The 23,363-nt window shown below is 44.2% G+C and overlaps 1 protein-coding gene across 1 annotated transcript in view; it reads right to left on the minus strand.

The window, feature by feature from the left end:
• CCDC17 (coiled-coil domain containing 17) overlaps nucleotides 1-23,363 on the minus strand; it is a 507,736-nt gene that overhangs the window by 127,546 nt on the left and 356,827 nt on the right. The window contains exons 20-22 of the mRNA XM_085602872.1: nucleotides 18,241-18,395; nucleotides 10,058-10,178; nucleotides 2,181-2,297 (exon numbers count right to left, since the gene is read on the minus strand). Coding sequence (XP_085458998.1) covers nucleotides 2,181-2,297; nucleotides 10,058-10,178; nucleotides 18,241-18,395 — 393 coding nt within the window. The remainder of the gene's footprint in view (nucleotides 1-2,180; nucleotides 2,298-10,057; nucleotides 10,179-18,240; nucleotides 18,396-23,363) is intronic.

Below are 23,363 nucleotides of genomic sequence, written 5' to 3' on the forward strand. Positions count from 1 at the left end.
TAGGATGGATTGCCTCACCTGGAATCCAGTGCGCTCTGCTACAGGTGTGTCCTGGATTACAGATAGGATGGATTGCCTCACCTGGAATCCAATGGGCTCTGCTACAGGTGTGTCCAGGATTACAGATAGGATGGATTGCCTCACCTGGAATCCAGTGCGCTCTGCTAGGTGTGTCCTGGATAACAGATATGATGGATTGCCTCACCTGGAATCCAATGTTCTCTGCTACGGGTGTGTCCTGGATTACAGATAGGATGGATTGCCTCACCTGGAATCCAACGGGCTCTGCTACAGGTGTGTCCTGGATTACAGATAGGATGGATTGCCTCACCTGGATTCCAATGGGCTCTGCTACAGGTGTGTCCTGGATTACACATAGGATGGATTGCCTCACCAGGAATCCAGTGCGCTCTGCTACATGTGTGTCCTGGATTACAGATAGGATGGATTGCCTCACCTGGAATCCAGTGCGCTCTGCTACAGGTGTGTCCTGGATTACAGATAGGATGGATTGCCTCACCTGGAATCCAGTGCGCTCTGCTACAGGTGTATCCTGGATTACAGATAGGATGGATTGCCTCACCTGGAATCCAATGGGCTCTGCTACAGGTGTGTCCTGGATTACAGATAGGATGGATTGCCTCACCTGGATTCCAATGGGCTCTGCTACAGGTGTGTCCAGGATTACAGATGGGATGGATTGCCTCACCTGGAATCCAATGGGCTCTGCTACAGGTGTGTCCTGGATTACACACAGGATGGATTGCCTCACCTGGAATCCAATGGGCACTGCTACAGGTGTGTCCTGGATTACACATAGGATGGATTGCCTCACCTGGAATCCAATGGGCTCTGCTACATGTGTGTCCTGGATAACAGATAGGATGGATTGCCTCACCTGGAATCCAATGGGCTCTGCTACAGGTGTGTCCTGGATTACAGATAGGATGGATTGCCTCACCTGGAATCCAATGGGCTCTGCTACAGGTGTGTCCTGGATTACAGATAGGATGGATTGCCTCACCTGGAATCCAACGGGCTCTGCTACAGGTGTGTCCTAGATTACAGATAGGTTGGATTGCCTCACCTGGAATCCAATGGGCTCTGCTACAGGTGTGTCCTGGATTACAGATAGGAGGGATTGCCTCACCTGGAATCCAGTGCGCTCTGCTACAGGTGTGTCCTGGATTACAGAGAGGATGGATTGCCTCACCTGGAATCCAATGGGCTCTGCTACAGGTGTGTCCTGGATTACAGAGAGGATGGATTGCCTCACCTGGAATCCAATGGGCTCTGCTACAGGTGTGTCCTGGATTACAGATAGGATGGATTGCCTCACCTGGAATCCAATGGGCTCTGCTACATGTGTGTCCTGGATAACAGATAGGATGGATTGCCTCACCTGGAATCCAATGGGCTCTGCTACAGGTGTGTCCTGGATTACAGATAGGATGGATTGCCTCACCTGGAATCCAATGAGCTCTGCTACAGGCGTGTCCTGGATTACAGATAGGATGGATTGCCTCACCTGGAATCCAGTACGCTCTGCTACAGGTGTGTCCTGGATTACAGATAGGATGGATTGCCTCACCTGGAATCCAATGGGCTCTGCTACAGGTGTGTCCTGGATTACAGATAGGATGGATTGCCTCACCTGGAATCCAATGGGCTCTGCTACAGATGTGTCCTGGATAACAGATAGGATGGATTGCCTCACCTGGAATCCAGTGCATTCTGCTACAGGTGTATCCTGGATTACAGATAGGATGGATTGCCTCACCTGGAATCCAGTGCGCTCTGTTACAGGTGTGTCCTGGATTACAGATAGGATGGATTGCCTCACCTGGAATCCAGTGCATTCTGCTACAGGTGTATCCTGGATTACAGAGAGGATGAATAGCCTCACCTGGAATCTAATGGGCTCTGCTACAGGTGTGTCCTGGATTACAGATAGGATTGAGTGCCTCACCTGGAATCCAATGGGCTCTGCTACAGGTGTGTCCTGGATTACACATAGGATGGATTGCCTCACCTGGAATCCATTGCGGTCTGCTACAGGCAAGCTCTGAATTCCAGATAAGGAGAGGGGTTGGGAAAGAGCCTCAACAGACTCCATTACACCCTGCTACAGGCATGTTCTGAATGACATACAATGGAAGGGATGGGGCGAAGACCCTTACCTGAACCCCAGCAGAATCCGCTGCTGGCGCGTTCTCGGTCCCTGATTCCAGAAAGAGGTTGAGAGCTGCCCATCCGATGAGCACCAGCTTCAGGCTGAACCTGTCGATGGAGTAAAGCTGGAGGCGAGAGGAAGAGAAGACAACTGAGGATTCTAAGCTAACACACCGGGGAAAAGGGTAACATCTGAAGGACAAATATTTGTTTAACACTTTAATAAGCTTGAGGCTTCCGCTTAAATTGTCCTGGGACGGGTTTTGGAAATTCCAAAGTATATATTTTATAGAACAAAAAAAGGAAAATTTTATGTTATTTTAGAAAAATAGCTGTCTTTTCAACAGGCTATTTTAATGTGAGAATTACCTCAGAAATGTAAATCCAATTCATAGATCAATCTGATGTAATGATTATCAGAGGCACACGTTCCACATTTTTACCTGCATGCCTTTACTGGCCTCACCCCACCAGCTCTCACACAGGTGTGCGGCACAATCCTGGCTCTTAGCCTGTGACTGTGGACACAGACAGGGGAGCTCATCCAATGGCATCCCGTGCAGCTATCAGGGCAGTAGTAATTGAAGCTCCTGTGGTGAAGTCATCATTAACACATATAGGATCAGTGGCCTGTAGCCCAGCAAGGGAGCTGCCCACACAAGTCAAAATAGCCTCTTTGGGCCAGATTTACTAAGAAGTTACACATAGTAGCAAGACAACTTGCTGCACTGCATTGCGTGACAGGGAGAGAGCAGAAATGCACCATATCTACTAAGATAGGATGCATTTCTGCTCTCTCCCTGGGCTGGCATACTAGGTGCTGCCTAGCGTCAAAGCAGGCACCCTTGTCCCATGGCGCAAGAAAGCCTGCGTTACAGGCAGTATTGTTTTTGTGCAGGAGGGGATACCTTCCTGCACAAAAACATTCCTCAGAGGCATTTTCCTCTTTAAATAACAAGGAGAAATAAAGATATTTCTCCTTGTTACGCCTGGTCTGGGAGGCGCACCATTTTGCCGCAATCCCATGTTTACTCACATTAGTAAAGTTGGATTGTGTCAAAATCCATGGGTGGATGCATGGGAACACCCATGGAATGCCACCTCAATGCAGAGTAACGCAAGACAGCAATTTGTGTGGCCTTGCATTACTCTAGATTAACTAAACCACACAGAGCTACACAAGGTGGCTTTGCGTGGCTAAGTAAATCCCTTCTTGATGGATCACCCCGGAACTTTCCAGGAAGGAGCTGAGTTGGCTTAACAACTTTTGTGGAAATTATCATGAAGATTCGTCAAATGGTGCTAAAGTAATTAGCAAAATAAAAAATCAATTTCCTATGGAAACCCGATCCTAACTATAACCACCCAGTGGTGCCCGCCACTGTCTGATCTATCTATCTATCTATCTATCTATCTATCTATCTATCTATCTATCTATCTATCTATCTATCTATCTATCTATCTATCTATCTATCTATCTATCTATCTATCTATCTATCTATCTATCTATCTATCTATCTATCTATCTACCTACCTACCTACCTACCTACCTACCTACCTCTCTCTCTCTCTCTCTCTCTATCTATCTATCTATCTATCTATCTATCTATCTATCTATCTATCTATCTATCTATCTATCTATCTACCTACCTACCTACCTACCTACCTCTCTATCTACCTACCTACCTACCTACCTACCTACCTACCTACCTCTCTATCTATCTATCTATCTATCTATCTATCTATCTATCTATCTATCTATCTATCTATCTATCTATCTATCTATCTATCTATCTATCTATCTATCTATCTATCTATCTATCTATCTACCTACCTACCTACCTACCTACCTACCTACCTACCTACCTACCTACCTACCTACCTACCTACCTATCTATCTATCTATCTATCTATCTATCTATCTATCTATCTACCTACCTACCTACCTACCTACCTACCTACCCCTCTCTCTCTCTCTGTCTCTCTCTCTCTCTCTCTCTCTCTCTCTATCTATCTATCTATCTATCTATCTATCTATCTATCTATCTATCTATCATTAGAGATGCAAAGGGAAGCGTAGTGAAAAAGGGTGCTAACATGCGATTTTGCATGTTAGCACCCTGTTGTTGATAGAGCGATATTTTTATCTCCGCTTCTTTGGCTTTTAAAGCCCTTGTTAATATGACCCCACGTTGTTTGCAAGGACTAATAATGAATTTGCTTGGTCGGATGACATTCTCATGAGAGTTGACAAGGTGGTTCACCCTGTGGGTTGAGGAGTGGTGTGATTTCCCTATGCCACGGGGGACACATGGGATATCCGCTGCCCAAAAACGTTTAGATGAAATGGTAGAGATAATGGTGAGACATTGTGAGTAGTGCAATCGAATTGATAGGTCGGCCAAATTGCGTGCAGTGCCTCAGTGTTTCGTTGCCCTTCTGGAAGAGCCATGGCAAAATTTAAGGATACAATCTTAGGTCCATTTAGTGCTCCTACCAGAAGGGAGATATATGCAGTAGTTGTTGTGGATTATTATTCTAAGTGGCCTTGAGGGAGTTTGGTGGAGGCTATAACTAAGGGTATAATAATCAGTTTTCTGGAAGCTGGGTTTCGCAGGTAGGGACTACCTGACTGTAGGGACTACCTGACTATCTTGTATCAGACAACGGACCCTATGGTGCCAGTTCTATCAAAGATGTGGTTTGAGCCACAAGAGGATAGCTGTGCTGCACCTTGAAGTAAACGGAAAGGTTGAGACGGTCAATCACGTTATCAAAGAGTGGTTGCATTGAGAGGCAGAACCCCTTTCTAGGAATTTTGCTTTCTTATAGAACATTTCCCAACTCTAACAGGATTTTTCCAATTGAGTTGTTGAGCAGTAGGTCATAAACCTTGGCTCCTTGGTGGCTGTAAAACAAATTTGGGGCTTTGTGTGTGTTTGGGAAGTCCAGAGAGGCTATTTAACAAATGGTGTTTCACCTGAGAGAGTCAGAGTAAGGTAGTAGGTCCATTTGAAGTTGCCCATGGGCCGCAGGAGAGGTTTTCCCAAATGGTCAAAACCGGTCAGGATTATTGAGTTGGAGAATGGAACAGAATACAGAGCGTGTTTAAGGAGGCCAGATAGAAGGTGTGGCTACTAGCGGTACTGAGGAAGATTCAAGTGGTGTGCTTCCTGGCCTGGATGTTGGAGTATCTGGAAGTCCCAGTGGGACTGTGAATGATTGTGTCCAATCTGAATCTAGTGGCCATGGTGTTCCAAATGGTCAGCTTTCTTCTCTGGCTCATCATCATGGAACCTGTCTTGATTTTTGAGGGCCAAAAAAGAAGTTTGAGACACAGGAATGCATGTTGAGGTGCCTGTTTTGTCATAGAAACCTGCTATAGGGATCTTTTGAGAGAATATGTTTTGTCATAGAAACCTGTTGTAGTCGTATTTGGGGATCTGTTTTTTTCTGTATACTAATGAGGAGGAAGGTGTATGGTATTGGGACCATCCAAGGATGGAATGTCAGCACACATTCCACTTTGTGATGCTTTAAAGCCGGGGAATGATAGCATTTGGCTCTCTCCCAAGCCTGCTGCTCCTTATTACCTGTACACTTTAATCTTAGTAAAGCAAAGTTTGTACAAGTTTCAACATCTTCATTCACAACAATGTCCATCAGACTTTGACCCTGACACAGCTTAGGATAAAAGAATGGGCTATGGGTGAAGCAGACAGACTCCGAGTGATGTAGAGGAGCGTAGGGTAAAGTACAGGAGCAACGTTGACATGGCAATGATTTTTGGATGTAAACTTCTATGAGACCTGGTGATGCTCGTTGTATCTTGGCCTCCAACCCTTCACACAGCAAAATCCCTACACAGCTTCTCACTTATTCCCAGGGTGGAGCTGGTGGTGGAGAGAAATGCTTAGGACAAGGGGAAACAAATGCACCCTGTATACAGTGTCAGCCTGGCCTTATTTCTTGACAAAAACCTTTAATGGCATGTTGTGATTTTAACAGATTAATAGACACATTATTGGTGATCAATCAGCCTATCCTTGTTAATAACCAAACAACAATTGCAGGTGGATTCCCACTCCTTCACCATTTCTTCTCTTCTCTCTCTCTTCTCCAGTCCACTCTCTTCTGGCTGACTAACTCTCCTCCAGCACACTCACTCCCTGCACCAGTTTAGCTCCTTTTCTTCAACAATCTCTCTAAGGGGCATATCTACAAGGGCTCATCGCCACCAGAATGACACTTTTTCTGCAGCCCCTTTTCACATAGCACTTAGCGTGAAGGGGGCAGGCAATGGGTTTTGTGGTGGGCGTTCCGCCGCAACACCCATTACTTTTGATGCTGCCCCAGATTTATTTACATGGAGGTGTAAATCTGAGGCAGGCCAAAAACTAACGTCATGCAAGAGCAAGCATTAGAATAGGAGGGGCATATGTACAAGCACCTGTCGTCCCGGAAACGTCACTTTTAGTGACATTTCTGGGGCGATAGGGGCTTTGCCTTATTTACAAGGCAGCGTTAGGCCACTTAACGTGGCTTAACGCTGCCTTGTAAATAAGGCCCCCTTTCACGCTATGCTTAGCGTGAAAAGGGTGGGCAGTGGGTGTTGCGTGGGTGTTTCACCCCAACGTCTATTGGTTTTGATGCCAAAAGTAAGACCAGGGAAAACCTGGTCTTAAGTTGGCGAACCGAGGAGAAGTGCATTATTTCTCTTCGTTTTTGCTTTTTCCATGTGTGCAGCTGCCTTGTGCAGCTCACGTAGACAAAGCAAAACCCTTTGGATTGTTTATGTACAGGATGCGTTTCTGAAGTGGCGGAGTGAGGAGTTAAGCCATTACTGGTAATGCCTCACTGAGCCACTTCCTTGAACATATACCCATGGCATATGTTCAAGGGGCTGTCTGCTATTTATGCCAAGTGGCTTAACGCTCCACATAAATAAGGCAATGCCGCTATCGCCACCAGAACTTCGTAAAAAGTGACACTGTGGTGGCAATCGGGGCTTGTACATATGCCCCTGAATCTGATTCTGAAAAAGCTCTAAAAATAAGACCAGGGAATACCTGGTCTTAACCTGGAGAACCGAGGAGAAATGCTTTATTTGTCATCGCTTTGCTGTTTCTATGTGTACTACATTGTGCAGCACATGTAGAAACAGCAGAATACCGTGAATGATTGTTTATGTGCAGGAAGAGACAACTATTGGCGAGTTGCAACTTCAATGTGTGCTGCTCCAAGCAGCGCACATAGAATTTACGTAACACCGTTTCAGATTGTTTATGGGCAGAAGGGACACCTTCCTGCACATACACCATCATTCCCTGCAACGCAGACACACTTGTACTATGGTGAAAGGGTGCCTGAGTTGGCTCTAGGCAGCTCGATTTAGCGCCAGCGCTAGGGGAAATGCAGGGGTCGCCACATTCTTATGAATACAACGGATCCCTGCATTTTTAGTGCAGCGTTGGCAATTTTTGAGCTACACCCCGCTCCGCCAGTTTATTGTAAATATGCCCCCTAGTCTTTCAGCTGGTCTCTCTATCCAATAAACATATTACAGTTTCCCTTTTGACTCTCGTTTCTCCCCTTCCTCACCCTCTCTCTTCCAGCTCATCTTCCTTTCCTAAAGCCTTCTACCACTATCCCCTGATCCTCCCACCTTCAACCATCAGGGCATACATTCTCCCTTACAGCTTTCGCTTTCTTTCCTATTGCATCTAACTTTCCTCTCTCTTTTAGCCTTAGCTCTACCCAAACCTTCTTTTCTACACCTACCCTCTCCCACTCTCCTCCCATCTCGGTCCCTCTCACTCTCCACATCTTCCACTCTATTCCAGCCCCTTCTTGCACCCCAATCCTCCCCCCCACCTCCACCTCTCCTCCAGGCAGGTCCATTCCCTCCTCCCTGTTTCAAACATCTCCAATCAGCCCTGGGCACGTGCCAGGCTGTGTATATCTTTCTCGCATACTAAATTCACAAACGATAAAAATGACTCCTGCTATGTGAGGTTTCCACTGTAGAGTCAGCCGTGTGGCTGATGGACACACGGTATGCCCTAGTGTACACAATGCCTGTGATGGAGCAGGTAAAACAAAATTTTGTATACCTCCTCTAATTTGCATGAAATCAATTACGTAATCATTCTAAATCTAACTCGTACTAATTGGTTTGAAGTGAAATTTTACTAATCAATATTTACACCTTGATAAACATGAGATACACGTGGGACTAAAATGCTAATTGTATGGCAGAACAATTAATTAATTAACTATGGTATGCAAACTAACTTTAGATTGTGGGGAAATAGAAAATTGCATGATTTATGTTGCTTTTGTGATGGTTTGTGCTTCCAGTACTACAAAATGGTGAGTATTATTGCTTTAAATGTTGCTACAAGCTAGGTAAATACATTGGGATTAGTGAGGGTTTAAACATTAGAATCTTCATTTCTATATTTTAATTATTGTTATGTCTGTCTTTGGTTAAGTTGGCATACGCAGTACCTAAGATGGAGTCCCTACAAAGCCGCCACCATGTGAGCGCGATGACTTCTGCGCAGAATCGGATGGCTCTGGAGATGTCCAACTAACCTCAGCTTTGTGACATCGTTTTCCTTGTCAAGGATATGAGCGTGGTTGCCTGCCAACTGACGGACGGTGTGAACAGCAAAGGGAACAATACAGAACCTGTACTGAAATGTCTTCTCTTCCTCCAAACGTTACTTTCGAAACGTTCGCCAGGGAGCCAAGTGAATAGTATAAAATATGCGCTTTTGTATGCCAAGTCTCATGGAGAACCAGTTTACCCTGGGAAACTTTTATAAAATTTTAGATAACCCCGGACTGTCCAATCAGAACATTTCTCTACCCCTAAAATGTTGCATGTTAAAATGAAGTAAGAGGGAAAAAGGGCATATAATGCCCTCATCCGCCAAAGGGGGGTGGTTCATTGGGCGGATCTTTCATGGCGTTGGGTCTGCATTGAGCTGGTGAAGATTTCCATAGTTTACCTTGGGTTTCTTTGATTTTCAGGAAGTTATTTCATCTGATGGTTTGATCATTGCTGTGAGTCGGACAGCTTATCCCAGATACTATACCAGAGGATGCGGATAGCTCCTTGTTTTACTCAGAAAGTTGCCAACACGTACTAATTGGTAATTATTAAATGCGCTTTCTAAATCTATGCTTATTTACCAGATGTTCAATTTCTCTTTGCAATAAACTGAATTTATACTATCACCTGTAGTGCATAAATGCTAATGCAGAAGAAATTATTATTAGATAAACAAAATTTGAATTCATAAGAAAATAGTTTGTGGTTCTTTAATTGATTACAGAAAATAATCAAATGTTTCCTAGGGTTTAATTGTGTTTTAGCTGGTTCTATTTCACCATCAACCAGTCCAACTAATTGGTCCATCGACCAAGTGGTGGAGTGGCTTGATGTTAAAGTCAGGATTTTATAGGTGCACGTGTATATAATATATATATAATGTAAAGAAATGTAATCCTGATAGGTAATAAGGTGCCCACATGTCCAGCGCTTTTTCTCCTGTGTACGGATTCGAATGAGATGAGTGCGTGTTGGTGTTATGGGCCCCACCAATGAATGAGTGTTTGGATGAGTTGTTGTGATTACGAATCTGTGACATAGGGAGAATATGTAAATGTTGCCCCTTGCGCTGCATCACCTGCAAGTAATCTAACACCATTTGTGACCAGAAGTCTCCTTCCAATCAAGTCTCAGTGAGAGAAATGTGCATGATCGATTCAAGTAAAACCGAGAGTAGTGCATGCTCTTAGTTGCCCAATAATCACATTTACGAAAGACTACACCTGCATGATAAAATATAGTAACAGGCCTAAAACACGTCCCTACCTTCAATAAGAGTGTGGACGTTGGCGGCATCCGTGGGTTCCTGATCTCCAGGGAGTAGTTGAAGATGGGCTCGAAAACACTGCTGTTCAGATCTATCCCTGTGGAAATTTCTGGACCGATTCTAAGGGAAGAAACTATACAATCAAAACTGCAAGAAAATACCACAAAACCCAGCAGGTGACTTTCTGCTTTTTTACCTTGGATACATATAACTATGAATACCTGTGAGTCTCAGGGGCCCCTCACCACGTTCTGCACTGGGGCCCCATCACTTTGCGTTACGTCATTGCTGCCTCACTAGTGTCATAAATTACTGCCGCGTCATGGGTGTCATAAATTACTGCTGCCTTTCTAGTGTTATAAATTACTGCTGCCTTTCTAGTGTCATAAATTACTGCTGCCTCTCTAGTGTCATAAATTACTGCTGCCTCTCTAGTGTCATAAATTACTGCTGCCTCTCTACTGTCATAAATTACTGCATGCCTCACTACTGTCATAAATTACAGCTGTCTCTCATGTCATAAATTACTGCTGTCTCTCGTGTCATAAATTACTGCTGCCTCTCTAGTGTCATAAATTACTTCTGCCTCCCAACTGTCATAAATTACTGCTGCCTCTCTAGTGTCATAAATTACTGCTGCCTCACTACTATCATAAATTACTACTGTCTCTCGTGTCATAAATTACTGCTGCCTCCCAACGGTCATAAATTACTGTTGCCTCACTAGTGTTATAATTTACCGCTGCCTCCCAACGGTCATAAATTACTACTGCCTCCCAACTGTCATAAATTACTGCTGCCTCTCTAGTGTCATAAATTCCTGCTGCCTCCCAACTGTCATAAATTACCGCTGTCTCTCGTGTCATAAATTACTGCTGCCTCTCTTGTGTCATAAATTACTGCTGCCTCCCAACTGTCATAAATTTCTGTTCCCTCACTAGTGTCATAAATTCCTGCTGCCTCCCAACTGTCATAAATTACTACTGCCTCCCAACTGTCATAAATTACTGCTGTCTCTCATGTCATAAATTACTGCTGTCTCTCGTGTCATAAATTACTGCTGCCTCCCAACTGTCATAAATTACTGCTGCCTCTCTAGTGTCATAAAATACTGCTGCCTCTCGTGTTATAAATTACTGCTGTCTCTCGTGTCATAAATTACTCCTGCCTCCCAACTGTCATAAATTACTGCTGCCTCTCTAGTGTCATAAAATACTGCTGCCTCTCGTGTTATAAATTACTGCTGTCTCTCGTGTTATAAATTACTGCTGTCTCTCGTGTCATAAATTACTCCTGCCTCCGTACTGTCAAAAATTACTGCTGTCTCTCGTGTCATGAATTACTTCTGTCTCTCGTGTCATAAATTACTGCTGCTTCTCTAGTGTCATAAATTACTGCTGTCTCTCGTGTCATAAATTACTGCTGTCTCTCGTGTCATGAATTACTGCTGTCGCTCGTGTCATAAATTACTGCTGCCTCCCAACTGTCATAAATTTCTGTTCCCTCACTAGTGTCATAAATTCCTGCTGCCTCCCAACTGTCATAAATTACTACTGCCTCCCAACTGTCATAAATTACTGCTGTCTCTCATGTCATAAATTACTGCTGTCTCTCGTGTCATAAATTACTGCTGCCTCCCAACTGTCATAAATTACTGCTGCCTCTCTAGTGTCATAAAATACTGCTGCCTCTCGTGTTATAAATTACTGCTGTCTCTCGTGTCATAAATTACTCCTGCCTCCGTACTGTCAAAAATTACTGCTGTCTCTCGTGTCATGAATTACTTCTGTCTCTCGTGTCATAAATTACTGCTGCTTCTCTAGTGTCATAAAATACTGCTGCCTCTCGTGTTATAAATTACTGCTGTCTCTCGTGTCATAAATTACTCCTGCCTCCGTACTGTCAAAAATTACTGCTGTCTCTCGTGTCATGAATTACTTCTGTCTCTCGTGTCATAAATTACTGCTGCTTCTCTAGTGTCATAAATTACTGCTGTCTCTCGTGTCATAAATTACTGCTGTCTCTCGTGTCATGAATTACTGCTGTCGCTCGTGTCATAAATTACTGCTGCCTCCCAACTGTCATAAATTACTGCTGCTTCTCTAGTGTCATACATTACTGCTGTCGCTCGTGTCATAAATTACTGCTGCCTCCCAACTGTCATAAATTACTGCTGCTTCTCTAGTGTCATAAATTACTGATGTCTCTCGTGTCATAAATTACTGCTGCCTCCCAACTTTCATAAATTACTGCTGCTTCTCTAGTGTCATAAATTACTGATGTCTCTCGTGTCATAAATTACTGCTGCCTCCCAACTGTCATAAATTACTGCTGCCTCTCGTGTCATAAATTACTGATGTCTCTCGTGTCATAAATTACTGCTGCCTCGCAACTGTCATAAATTACTGCTGTCTCTCGTGTCATGAATTACTGCTGTCGCTAGTGTCATAAATTACTGCTGCCTCGCAACTGTCATAAATTACTGCTGTCTCTCGTGTCATGAATTACTGCTGTCGCTAGTGTCATAAATTACTGCTGCTTCTCTAGTGTCATAAATTACTGCTGTCGCTCGTGTCATAAATTACTGCTGCCTCCCAACTGTCATAAATTACTGCTGCTTCTCTAGTGTCATAAATTACTGCTGTCTCTCGTGTCATAAATTACTGCTGTCTCTCGTGTCATGAATTACTGCTGTCCCTCGTGTCATAAATTACTGCTGCCTCCCAACTGTCATAAATTACTGCTGCTTCTCTAGTGTCATAAATTACTGCTGCCTCTCGTGTTATAAATTACTGCTGTCTCTCATGTCATGAATTACTGCTGCCTCCCAACTGTCATAAATTACTGATGTCTCTCGTGTCATAAATTACTGCTGCCTCCCAACTGTCATAAATTACTGCTGTCTCTCGTGTCATTAATTACTGCTGTCGCTCGTGTCATAAATTACTGCTGCTTCTCTAGTATCATAAATTACTGCTGCCTTTCTAGTGTCATAAATTACTGCTGCTTCTCTCGTGTCATAAACTACTGCTGTCGCTCGTGTCATGAATTACTGCTGCCTATCTAGTGTCATAAATTACTGCTGCCTTTCTAGTGTCATACATTACTGCTGCCTTTCTAGTGTCATAAATTACTGCTGTCTCTCGTGTCATGAATTACTGCTGTCGCTCGTGTCATGAATTACTGCTGCCTTTCTAGTGTCATAAATTACTGCTGTCGCTCGTGTCATAAATTACTGCTGCCTTTCTAGTGTCATAAATTACTGCTGCTTCTCTAGTGTCATAAATTACTGATGTCTCTCGTGTCATAAATGACTGCTGTCTCTCGTGTCATAATTACTGCTGTCGCTCGTGTCATAAATTACTGCTGCCTCTCTAGTGTCATAAATTACTGCTGTCTCTCATGTCATGAATTACTGCTGTCTCTCGTGTCATGAATTACTGCTGTCTCTCGTGTCATGAATTACTGCTGTCTCTCGTGTCATGAATTACTGCTGTCGCTCGTGTCATAAATTACTGCTGCCTCTTTAGTGTCATAAATTACTGCTGTCTCTCGTGTCATAAATTACTGCTGCTTCTCTAGTGTCATAAACGACTGCTGTCTCTAGTGTCATAAACGACTGCTGTCTCTCGTGTCATAACTGACTGCTGTCTCTCGTGTCATAAATGACTGCTGTCTCTCGTGTCATAAATTCCTGCTTGCAGCGTAGACGCCCTTGCGCCATGGCAGCACATTGTGTACCAGCACTGGGTAAAGATAGGAATGTGCAGCATTATCATAACTACAGCTCATTCTGCCCTTTCACTGTTACCAGCGCAGCAAAGTGACTTGCGACACAACGCTGTGTGATGTCTTCATAAATATGCCCCATAATTCATTCAAAAATAGCAGCAGCAGGAACAAGTGTCTTCATTTTTGCAAGCCCTAAAGTGCTGTACTAGCCCTAAAGATTGTTTTTTTAACACAGACAAGTCTGCATAGTTTTTATAGCTGCCATGAGTGCCCAGCTGGTGAAAACATTTGCTGCATAATTCTTGGGTGATCACTAGATTACAAGTAAGAACCAAGATAGGGCAAGTTGAGAATGTCATCCTTCTGACTTTGATAAACTGAGTGTTATTATATTGGGTGACAATGAAATCTGTTATTTACTGTGTTTATAGGTAACTGTAACATAAGTTATTTACAGTAGTTACAAATAGTAAAGCCTATGCTATATTTAAACACGGAATTATTATTACTACCATAGACTATGCAGCTAATGCTAAGTGCCTCCTAGAAACTGCCCTGTTTGCCTTTATCAAGCTTTATTTAAACTACATTATCGAACACTAGTTCCTTTTACAAAATAGAAACAGAAACTAATGTCTAAGAATTTTCTCAAATGCAGTTACAAGTTCAAAACACCATATTTTCCACTATTGTTTGTAAGACAAAGTGTAAATTACAGTAACAATATAAGTAGAAGATGAGCCATTATTTGACCGCGTAGGCGCTGGCCTTGTGATTATCTACCCTGATCACAGCTATTCTGCTCTGGTGGCCATTTGCATTGATAGAAACTCTTTTTTCCATATCACTATATCTCCGGCTTGAGAGCCTACTTCATTGACCTCCTCCCCCGGCTAACAAATTTGCATGGGTGCTAGTAGGACTTATACCTCCACTGGCTCCTAAATATTCTATATGCTTTGCGCTTGGAGACTGCAGTGTTTGGTTTGTAGATCTTGGAAACTCTGCTGCCACCACCATCTTAGACAATATCGGCTTGCACCGGTGTGAACCTCCATATCACAACCTCGGCTTGATCTTCCTGTGTGCAATGTTGTGCGTAGTAGGTGTGGGGCAGGCACCACTTAAGGTTCTACCTAAAACTGGGGACCAAAGAAAGGGCTCCTTGAAGTTTTGGTGCTTCTGTCTTGTAATCTACCAACTGCAAGGTCGATTTGAAGGTTGTGAGGCACCACAGGGGCCAGGGGAACCCCTAGCAGAACAAGGTGGCACCAGTGACTTCTGGTCAGCAGAACGTTGAGATGGAATGCAGCCACAACTGGGGATATCCCCAGAACCCGAGGGTACAACAACGCTTCAAACAATCAGGATGGCACCTCTAGCCTACAGAATCAGTCTCAACCACGGAGGTGTAAAGTGTGAAGACCATCTGACTCCTGGGCCCTCTGGGTCTGATGAAAGTTGAGGCACCCTACAGGTCATGATGCAGACTTACTTTTCTCGATCCACAAAGAATGTGGGGTATCTTCAAGACTTATTTGTTGTTTAACCTTCTCTTCGGCAGCTGAGTTTGGGCAACCTCGAGAATCCTGGGCACTCCCAGGCCATATGGCTGCTCTCATGTAGGTCCTTCCAGTCAGCTGGCCTTCTGTTAATCTTCCCAGGAATACCTTCCCTCCTAGCATGAGCAGTCCACACTCATGACAAGCAGGTCCACTTTACTTCTCTTGCCAGGTCACAGCAGTCCAGGGCGCAACAGGCTGACTCGATTTAGGGCCACTGTGCAGAATGGACAACATTGCAGCGGAGATTCTATTCTTGGGGGCTTATTTACAAGCCCCTTGCGCCGCACCTCTTTTTCCCATATTAAAAGCGACGGACCTGCGGCCCAAGGACCTTTTAAAAAAGACCCTTGGTTTTGAAGTCTTCTCTCCTGCACAAGTGTAAAGCTTCTTCAGTGATGAGTCCTGGTTATGCCCTTGTATAGAGGAGAGCCGGTAGACATTCTACCCACAGGGGGACAGGTACACCCTGTGACCCTGACTTATCACCATCACGTACCACATACTTTGGCTAAGATTCTGGAAGCCACTCTCATGCAGAATGCCCCACTGACTACTGTGCACAGTTCTTCTACCAACGATACTCAAAACACAAGATGGACCACTCATGGAGATTGACATGTTTGCATGTTTGTCAAGCTCACTAGGGAGGACATAGCATTGTCCATAAATTCTACAAGGAAACGAGGCCCATCATTTTGAGTTATGGCTGCTTCAAGTGGAGGAGTGTGGCTCAATGTTTAGAGCGGCAGACCCTGAAGCAGAGTTCTGGCCAGGGACCAGGGTTCAATTCCCGCCTCGGCGGGGCTTGGGCTCAATTTCCTCGGACCTGTCTATTCTCACCTCGGTGCCTATTCTAATCACGGGCCCCATGCTGCAACTCTGGGCAATAGCTTGCTTAGCCTCCACACCGGCCCCAACAGCGCTAAGGATGCCTGGCTTCACCCTGGGGGTGCCCAGGAATGGACACTTAACAGGGAAAGCCAGGAGGGGTTCCACAGCGGTATGAGTATCAGCGCCAGGAAACTGCAAAAGGCGACATCGCAAGGTGGCCGTCTGGTGACAGTGCGCTCTATAAGTACCTTGACATTTACATTTACATTTTCAACAGTTGCTGCAAATTGCACACTTGCTACTGATAGGAGTTTTGTATGCCAGCAGCCAAAGCTGTCTTCGAAAGGGCCAAGAGACGTTTGACATCATCCAACCCAGAGTTAACCAGGGACACAATAGTGGTAGAAAAATAAATGGGATATCACATCATTCCCCTTTTCATCGGGGAAAGGTTAAACTTGATGTTGATGGCTATTCTGCTTCCTGGGTCAAAGGTGCTATTAAATATCACACCCACCTTGTTGAACAAAGAGGCTATGTTCATTTTTGGAGCAAACAAGATTTGTTTTATGGGGGTCAAAAACACAGGCCTTCAGTTTGCCGCAATTAAGCTCTAGCCAGTTCTTCCTCAACAGGATCCCAATTTACAACCATTGACCACACTTCTACACTGGTTAGGATTCTAATCCAGGCTGGCCAGGAATTGGGTGTCATCAGCATATGGGTGATAGCTACTTACCAAAAAGGAGGACACTGAATCAGATCAAGGAATGGTCTGGTGCACATGTTGAACATGCAGGGAGAGAAGTGTGAAGCCTGAAGCTCCAAACTTTAACAAGTGACTGAAACGAACTAAACTTCGCAAGTGCACAGACCACCCAAGAAAGGAGATGAAACGATTACTGCTAATTTCAGGAATCTCAACGATGCTCTTTAAACGGTACGGAAGCCTGGAGTGACCCACTCTATGGAACACTGGGAAGAGGTGAAGCAATGCAAGCATTGATCTATTCCCTTCATTTAGTATCTCAAACATATTCTGCCCCAGAGGGCAGCTTCACTTGCAGGATAAGGCCCGTACCTGGATTGGTGGAGATCTAAGACCTGGAGAAGGCTCACGTGAGCTTATAGCTGTGTGTTTACCACACTCTCCAACCTTCTTCTAGTCACTTGGAGACCTGTCATGGATCTGAAATTACTGGGGCCAGTCTTCCTGCTCAGGCTTTGTGGCACTGAGGTTGCCATCCTTTATATAATTGTAGTCAGTGACCTATCACTGACAGAGAGATGTAAAATACCTTGTGCCTGCCTCTTCTTATTCCCCTTGCCCATGCATAATCTGTACCTCCTCACCCAGCTCAAGTACATCAGAAGTGTCTGCAGCCATGACATTGAAAGGGGCCTTTCACAGGAGGTCCTGTTTCAATATTTAAAAACAAGTCCTATTGGGTAAGATAAAGCACAACACAGCCAGTATCTGGCCAGCCTGTTGGCTGCCTCATCATTAATAAAGAGTGCACCTTTGCTTTAAAATCTATGAATGAACATGTTGCAGCATAAGCATGGGACCCTCAAAAAGCGCCGTCTGGTAAATAATGACCACTGTGCTTCTCTCTGTTCCACTTCTGACAGGCCAGTCCCAAAGTCCTCTATCTCTCCTACATTCAGAAGACATCCTGTGCAGGGCCAGACTGGAAACAGCAACCAGCCCGGGCAGATTGCTGCTCGACCGGCCCTGGGAACGGGGCAGGTGAGGGGTGCTAGCAAGAAGCACCACTCCCGCTTTTGTTACAGGGGTCCGATATTGCCTTGCTGCTGCAAAACCGGGCCCCAGTGTCAAAACCGCTGCCCACAGGGACAAAACTGGCCCCCACCCTTCCGGCCCACCGGGCAAATGAAAGGACCCGCTACTGCCAGTCCGGCCCTGATCCAGGTATTCTGTATAGTAGCATACATGGTGTCGAGGTGTGTGTGTGCCTGTGTATATGCGAGTTTGTGTGTGCGTATTTACACCTTTGAGTGTGTTTGTGTATCATAATATATATGCAACTTACTGGTTATAGTTCCTGTCAAAGATACGTCCTGTGACTCGACTTATGGTGACAGCGTCAGGTAAGAACCGCGCTCCATCGATGTACAGGTCCACGCCGTCTGTGGAGGTGAAGGGCTCCGCCACAGGCACTTCCCTGACACGGTGGATATACACAGCCTGGAGAAATCAGCAAATATCGGTATCAGTTGACACTTTCCTCATCTTGCAGGCTCAGGGTGATGCTATTTTGCCCAAATATCATGTTCTAAATAATATCCTACTAAAATATTGTAGCCGTAACATTGACTACCAGAATATCTTGAAGGTAAGTTTATAAAGTAATCTAAATTCGAATGGACTACTGACTCTGCTGCTGCATTTCATGAGTTCAAGTGATACATTAGTATGTTACCAATCTTAGGGCAGTTTGACAGTCGAAGCAAAACTTCATTGTCTACCGACCAAGGGCCTCATTTACAAGGCCACGCAATGCCACCTTGCGTTGCTTTTCATGGCCTTGTAAATATGTACCCCTTCCACGCAGAACACTGCCACTCCCACACAATACCCATGGAATCTGAAGCAGCCCAAATTTACTAGGAATCGTAAACCTGGGAATGCATCAGATTTCTATGCCTCCCCTGGGGAGGTGTAGGAGTGGAGCAACAAGCACAAATTAGTGAGGCAGCACGCTGGAGAGAACTTTAAACTTAAGGCTTCTCGTGCCATCCTGTGAAGATGCTCCTATCCTCGAAGTGCCCAACTGCCAGGGAACACGGTGAGCACAACCATGAGCAGCGTATGCCCCCAAAATTAGCTGCTTCTACCAGAACTGCTAATGGAGCTTAATCGATGAGGCGAGGGTCAGAGCTCTGCATAAACGTAGTTACCCTTGTAAAGACAGATGCAGAAATAAGATCCATGGGTTCGGCAGAGAAGTCTGTGGGCTCACACTCCTCGTCGTCAAATGTAGCAAGAAATGCCAGGAGAATCCAGTATATATCAAGCCAGGAATTTATTCATGGAAAGGGCCCACGATCAGGTCAGCTCTGAACGACCAGCAGTAACTGACCATTCAGAACCATGAACACCACTCTCGAAGAGGAATGTGAATCAAACAAACACAACAGTGGTGGAATGTAGAACACTTACAATGTATGAGGCGAATAACCTCGTGACATAATTGTTGTGGCTTGTGCATGCGTTCCTTTAGCGCATGCAGGGTCTCATGTGTTATATTCATTTGTACAGTGTTCAGCATGCTAGAATGCAAGCGTGATTCTGTACACTGCAGTTCCTGCTGGCGTCTGTACAGAGTAGATCGTTGTCACCCCTGTAACCCACTTAAGGAAATAAAGAGTTACCTGGAAATTAACTTGTGTGGTGTGTTCACTGAAATTGAAAATGATTGAGCAGGGTTTTCCGTAAATAAAACCTGCTCGGATCAAACCTTCCATGGTGTAAAAATTATTAACATGTTTTGAAATTAACTAAGAAATATGAATATCGTGTGTTTTAGAAAAGAAACGAGAAGGGTGCAGGAATATGACAATGGGTTTATGTAGGCCACAAGTGATTCCTGTACGACTGTATGTCAGCTAGAAAAAGGAAAATGCTACTTACCAGTATGCATCTGTTCTTGGCATGTAGAGCTGCAGAGTTGTACACTATGCATAGATCGCCATCTGGTGTTGGGCTCAGATGCTTGCACTTTGTTGTGTCTTGGAAGAGTCTTTTGTAGTCACGAGTTGGTGACTCCTCCCTTGGACTATAGTGCGCATGGGCATCGCCATGATGGGAAATGATGGAGTCAGTTAGAAGTAAGAGATGTCCATGTGAATGTATCTAATTAAGATAATACTGGAACAGATACACAGGGAGGCGGGTGGGCGTGTACAACTCTGCAGCTCTACATGCCAAGAACAGATGCATACTGGTAAGTAGCATTTTCCGTTCGAGGCATATGAGCTGCAGATTGTACACTATGCATAGACTGTACAGCAGTGTCTCCCCTAGCGGTGGTCACCTGTACATGTATCTGTTGCAGTGGTTTGAAACAGTGTTTTAAGAACAGCCTGGCCTACAGAAGCTTGTTGCTTAGCCTGCACGTCAACACAATAGTGTTTGGTGAAGGTGTGTGGTACAGACCATGTTGCTGCTTTACATATGTCATCTAAGGGAATGTTACCTATGAATGCCATGGAAGCCCCTAGTTTGCGTGTTGAATGCACTCTAGGGGGAATTGTTAATGTGCGTTTAGCCTTTTGGTAGCATATTTGAATGCATTTTACTATCCACCTCGCGAGCCCAGCTTTGGAGATGGGGTTACCTTTTATGAGGTGGGGAGAGGGCTACAAACAGTTGTTTCGTTTTGCAAAAGTGTTTAGTCGTGTTAATGTAATAAAGTAGTGCTCTTTTGACGTCTAGTGTGTGAAGAGCTCTCTCTGCCACAGAGTCTGGGTTTTGAAAAAACACCGTTAACTCAACTGATTGGTTAAGATGAAAGGCAGAGATGACTTTGGGAAGGAATTTGGGATTTGTTCTGAGAACCAGTTTGTTACGATGTATTTGTAAGAATGGTTCTTGTATGTTTAAAACCTGGATATGGTTAAAGCCTGAATCTCACTCTCCCTTCTGAGAGAGGTAATTGCGACAAGGAAAGCTACTTTCCATGCGAGGAACTGAAGTTCACATTTATGTGGAGGTTCAAATGGGGGACCCATGAGCCTGGTAAGAACAATGTTTGAATTCTACACCAGAGAGGGTGTCAGTCTGTGAGGAATTACTCTTTTAAGGGCCTCCATAAAGACTTTAATTGCAGGTACTCTAAATAATGACAAATGTTGTCTGTTTTGTAAATAAGCAGCAATAAGCAGCAAGCGCTGCTAGATGTAATCGTATGGATGAATATGCTAGATTACATCTTTATAAGTGTAGCAAATAGCAAATGATGTCCTGGATTGAAGCATCCAGCGGATCAATTTTATTGTTATTGCAGTAGATGACAAATCTTTTCCATTTTGCTGCAAGCTCTAGTAGTAGGGTGTGTGGCTTCTTTAATGATGTTTATACAGTCCGGCGGAAGGTTAAGATAACCGAACTCTAGGACTTCAGGAGCCAGATTGCCAGATCCAGTTGACCTGGAACGGGGTGCTTTATCTCTCCATGGTTCTGCGTTAGCAATGTTGGGGAGAGGCGTAGTTTTTGGTGTGGAACTACTGAGAGTTCCAGTAGTGTTGTGAACCACGGTTGGCGTGCCCATGTGGGAGCCACCAGGATCATCTTGAGAGACTGTTGTCTGAGCTTGCATACTACTAGGGGAATTAGTGGGAGTGGCGGAAAAGCGTACGCAAATCTGTCTGACCAGTTCATCCATATCGCATTTCCTTTGGACAACGGGTGTGGGAACCTGGCGGCAAAGGTTGGGCATTTTACGTTTGCATATGTGGCAAACAGATCTATGTCTGGTTGACCCCACATCTGGAAAAAAGGTTGAAGAACTTGGGGATGAAGTTCCCTTTCGTGTATCTACTGTGTCTGCTGACTTAGGAGATACGCAATCTGATTGTGAACTCCTGGAAGATGTTCTGCCAGCAGGTATATGTTTTGTGGAATGGCCCATCTCCAAATGTTTTGTGCGAGCTGGGACAGCTGCAGAGAATGTGTGCCTCCTTGTTTCTATATGTAATACCTGGCTGTCATGTTGTCCGTCCGGACTAGGACAGTCTTGTGCTGTAGATGTACCTGGAATGATTTTAATGCTAGAAATATTGCCAGTAATTCTAGGTGATTGATATGGAGCACTGTCTGTTGAGTGGTCCATTTACCTTGAATTGTATGGTTTAGGAGATGGGCTCCCCAACCAGTGAGTGATGTGTCTGCTGTTAGCACTATCTGTGGAACCGGCTTGAGGAACTGCACATTTACCAAGAAGGCCCAAAGCTAATGCTTTTAGGGTTAACTTTGCATGAAATATAAAAGGGGGGCCTTCCTGCACATAAACCATCATAGGCAATTTGCTGTTTCTATGTGTGCTGCAAGTGCACAGACTACCGAAGAAAAGAGATGAAACGATTACTGCTGATTTCCATGGTCTTAATTTTGGTGCTGCCTCCTATTTACGCTGCCCTTGTAAATAGGAGGAAGCGTCACAATCAGTGGGTGTTGCTGTAGAATGTCCACCGCAACACCCATTGCCCTCCCCTTTCACACTAAATACAGAGTGGAAGGGTGCCTTACTTACAAGACAGCGTTAAGCCACTTTAAGAGGGTGAAAGTGCAGTTCAAGTTAAAAGGGTCAGCAAAGGTGATAACTGGCCAGAAGGAGTGAAAAGATTGAGATACTACCTGAGAAAAATAAAAGAAAGACCAGAACAAGTGATTGAGGTTCCTAGTCAAACTCAGTCTAAACAATCAACTGAGAAAAGCATACGAAGAAGTCCAAGACTGAGAATATATTGAACAATTAATACAAGGCCCCTGAGTGGACCTATGTAATTTTAGAAGAATTTGAGAATCTGGACTTAAGTGAGGAATCAGATGAAGTAGATGCTACACAGATTGATGAGACAAAAACCTGAATTTCTGAGTAAAGAAAGAAAAAGAAGAAAATATCTTTTTAGATCAAAACGGCAAGGAATGAAGTCACTGAGCAACCGAAACGAAGTTTAATACGAAGATGTTGTAGAGCATGCATATATAGTACATTATTTGTGATCTTAGTATAGTTATTTCTAACAGTAGCAGTGCCATTGCTTATGATAACAAACAAAAAGAACAATACAGTTGAATGAGAAAGCAGCTACAATAAAAGGAGATAGGGTAGAATTAGAAGCAGCAGATGAGACAGACTTTCATCACACAGTATCAGATAATGACAAATCTTTAAATGTCTTCACAAAGTTGTTATTTCAGTATGTAGATACAATGGAGATTAGTGATTGTTATGTCTGTATGAAATTACCAGCGTCAGTATCAGAGGGAGTCACATATCACCATTTACCTTTAACATATGGTATATCATGTAGTGTTCTAGCAAGTCTGTTTTATCCAACGGGAAACCTTCAGTATTATTATTCAAACTTAGATGTAATAATTTCAGAGCTTCCTATTCGAAAGAATATGAATCCAGTACTTAGTAGTCTA

The sequence above is a fragment of the Triturus cristatus genome, chromosome 4_2, assembly GCF_964204655.1.
Source record: "Triturus cristatus chromosome 4_2, aTriCri1.1, whole genome shotgun sequence".
NCBI classification, from domain to species: Eukaryota; Metazoa; Chordata; class Amphibia; order Caudata; family Salamandridae; genus Triturus; species Triturus cristatus.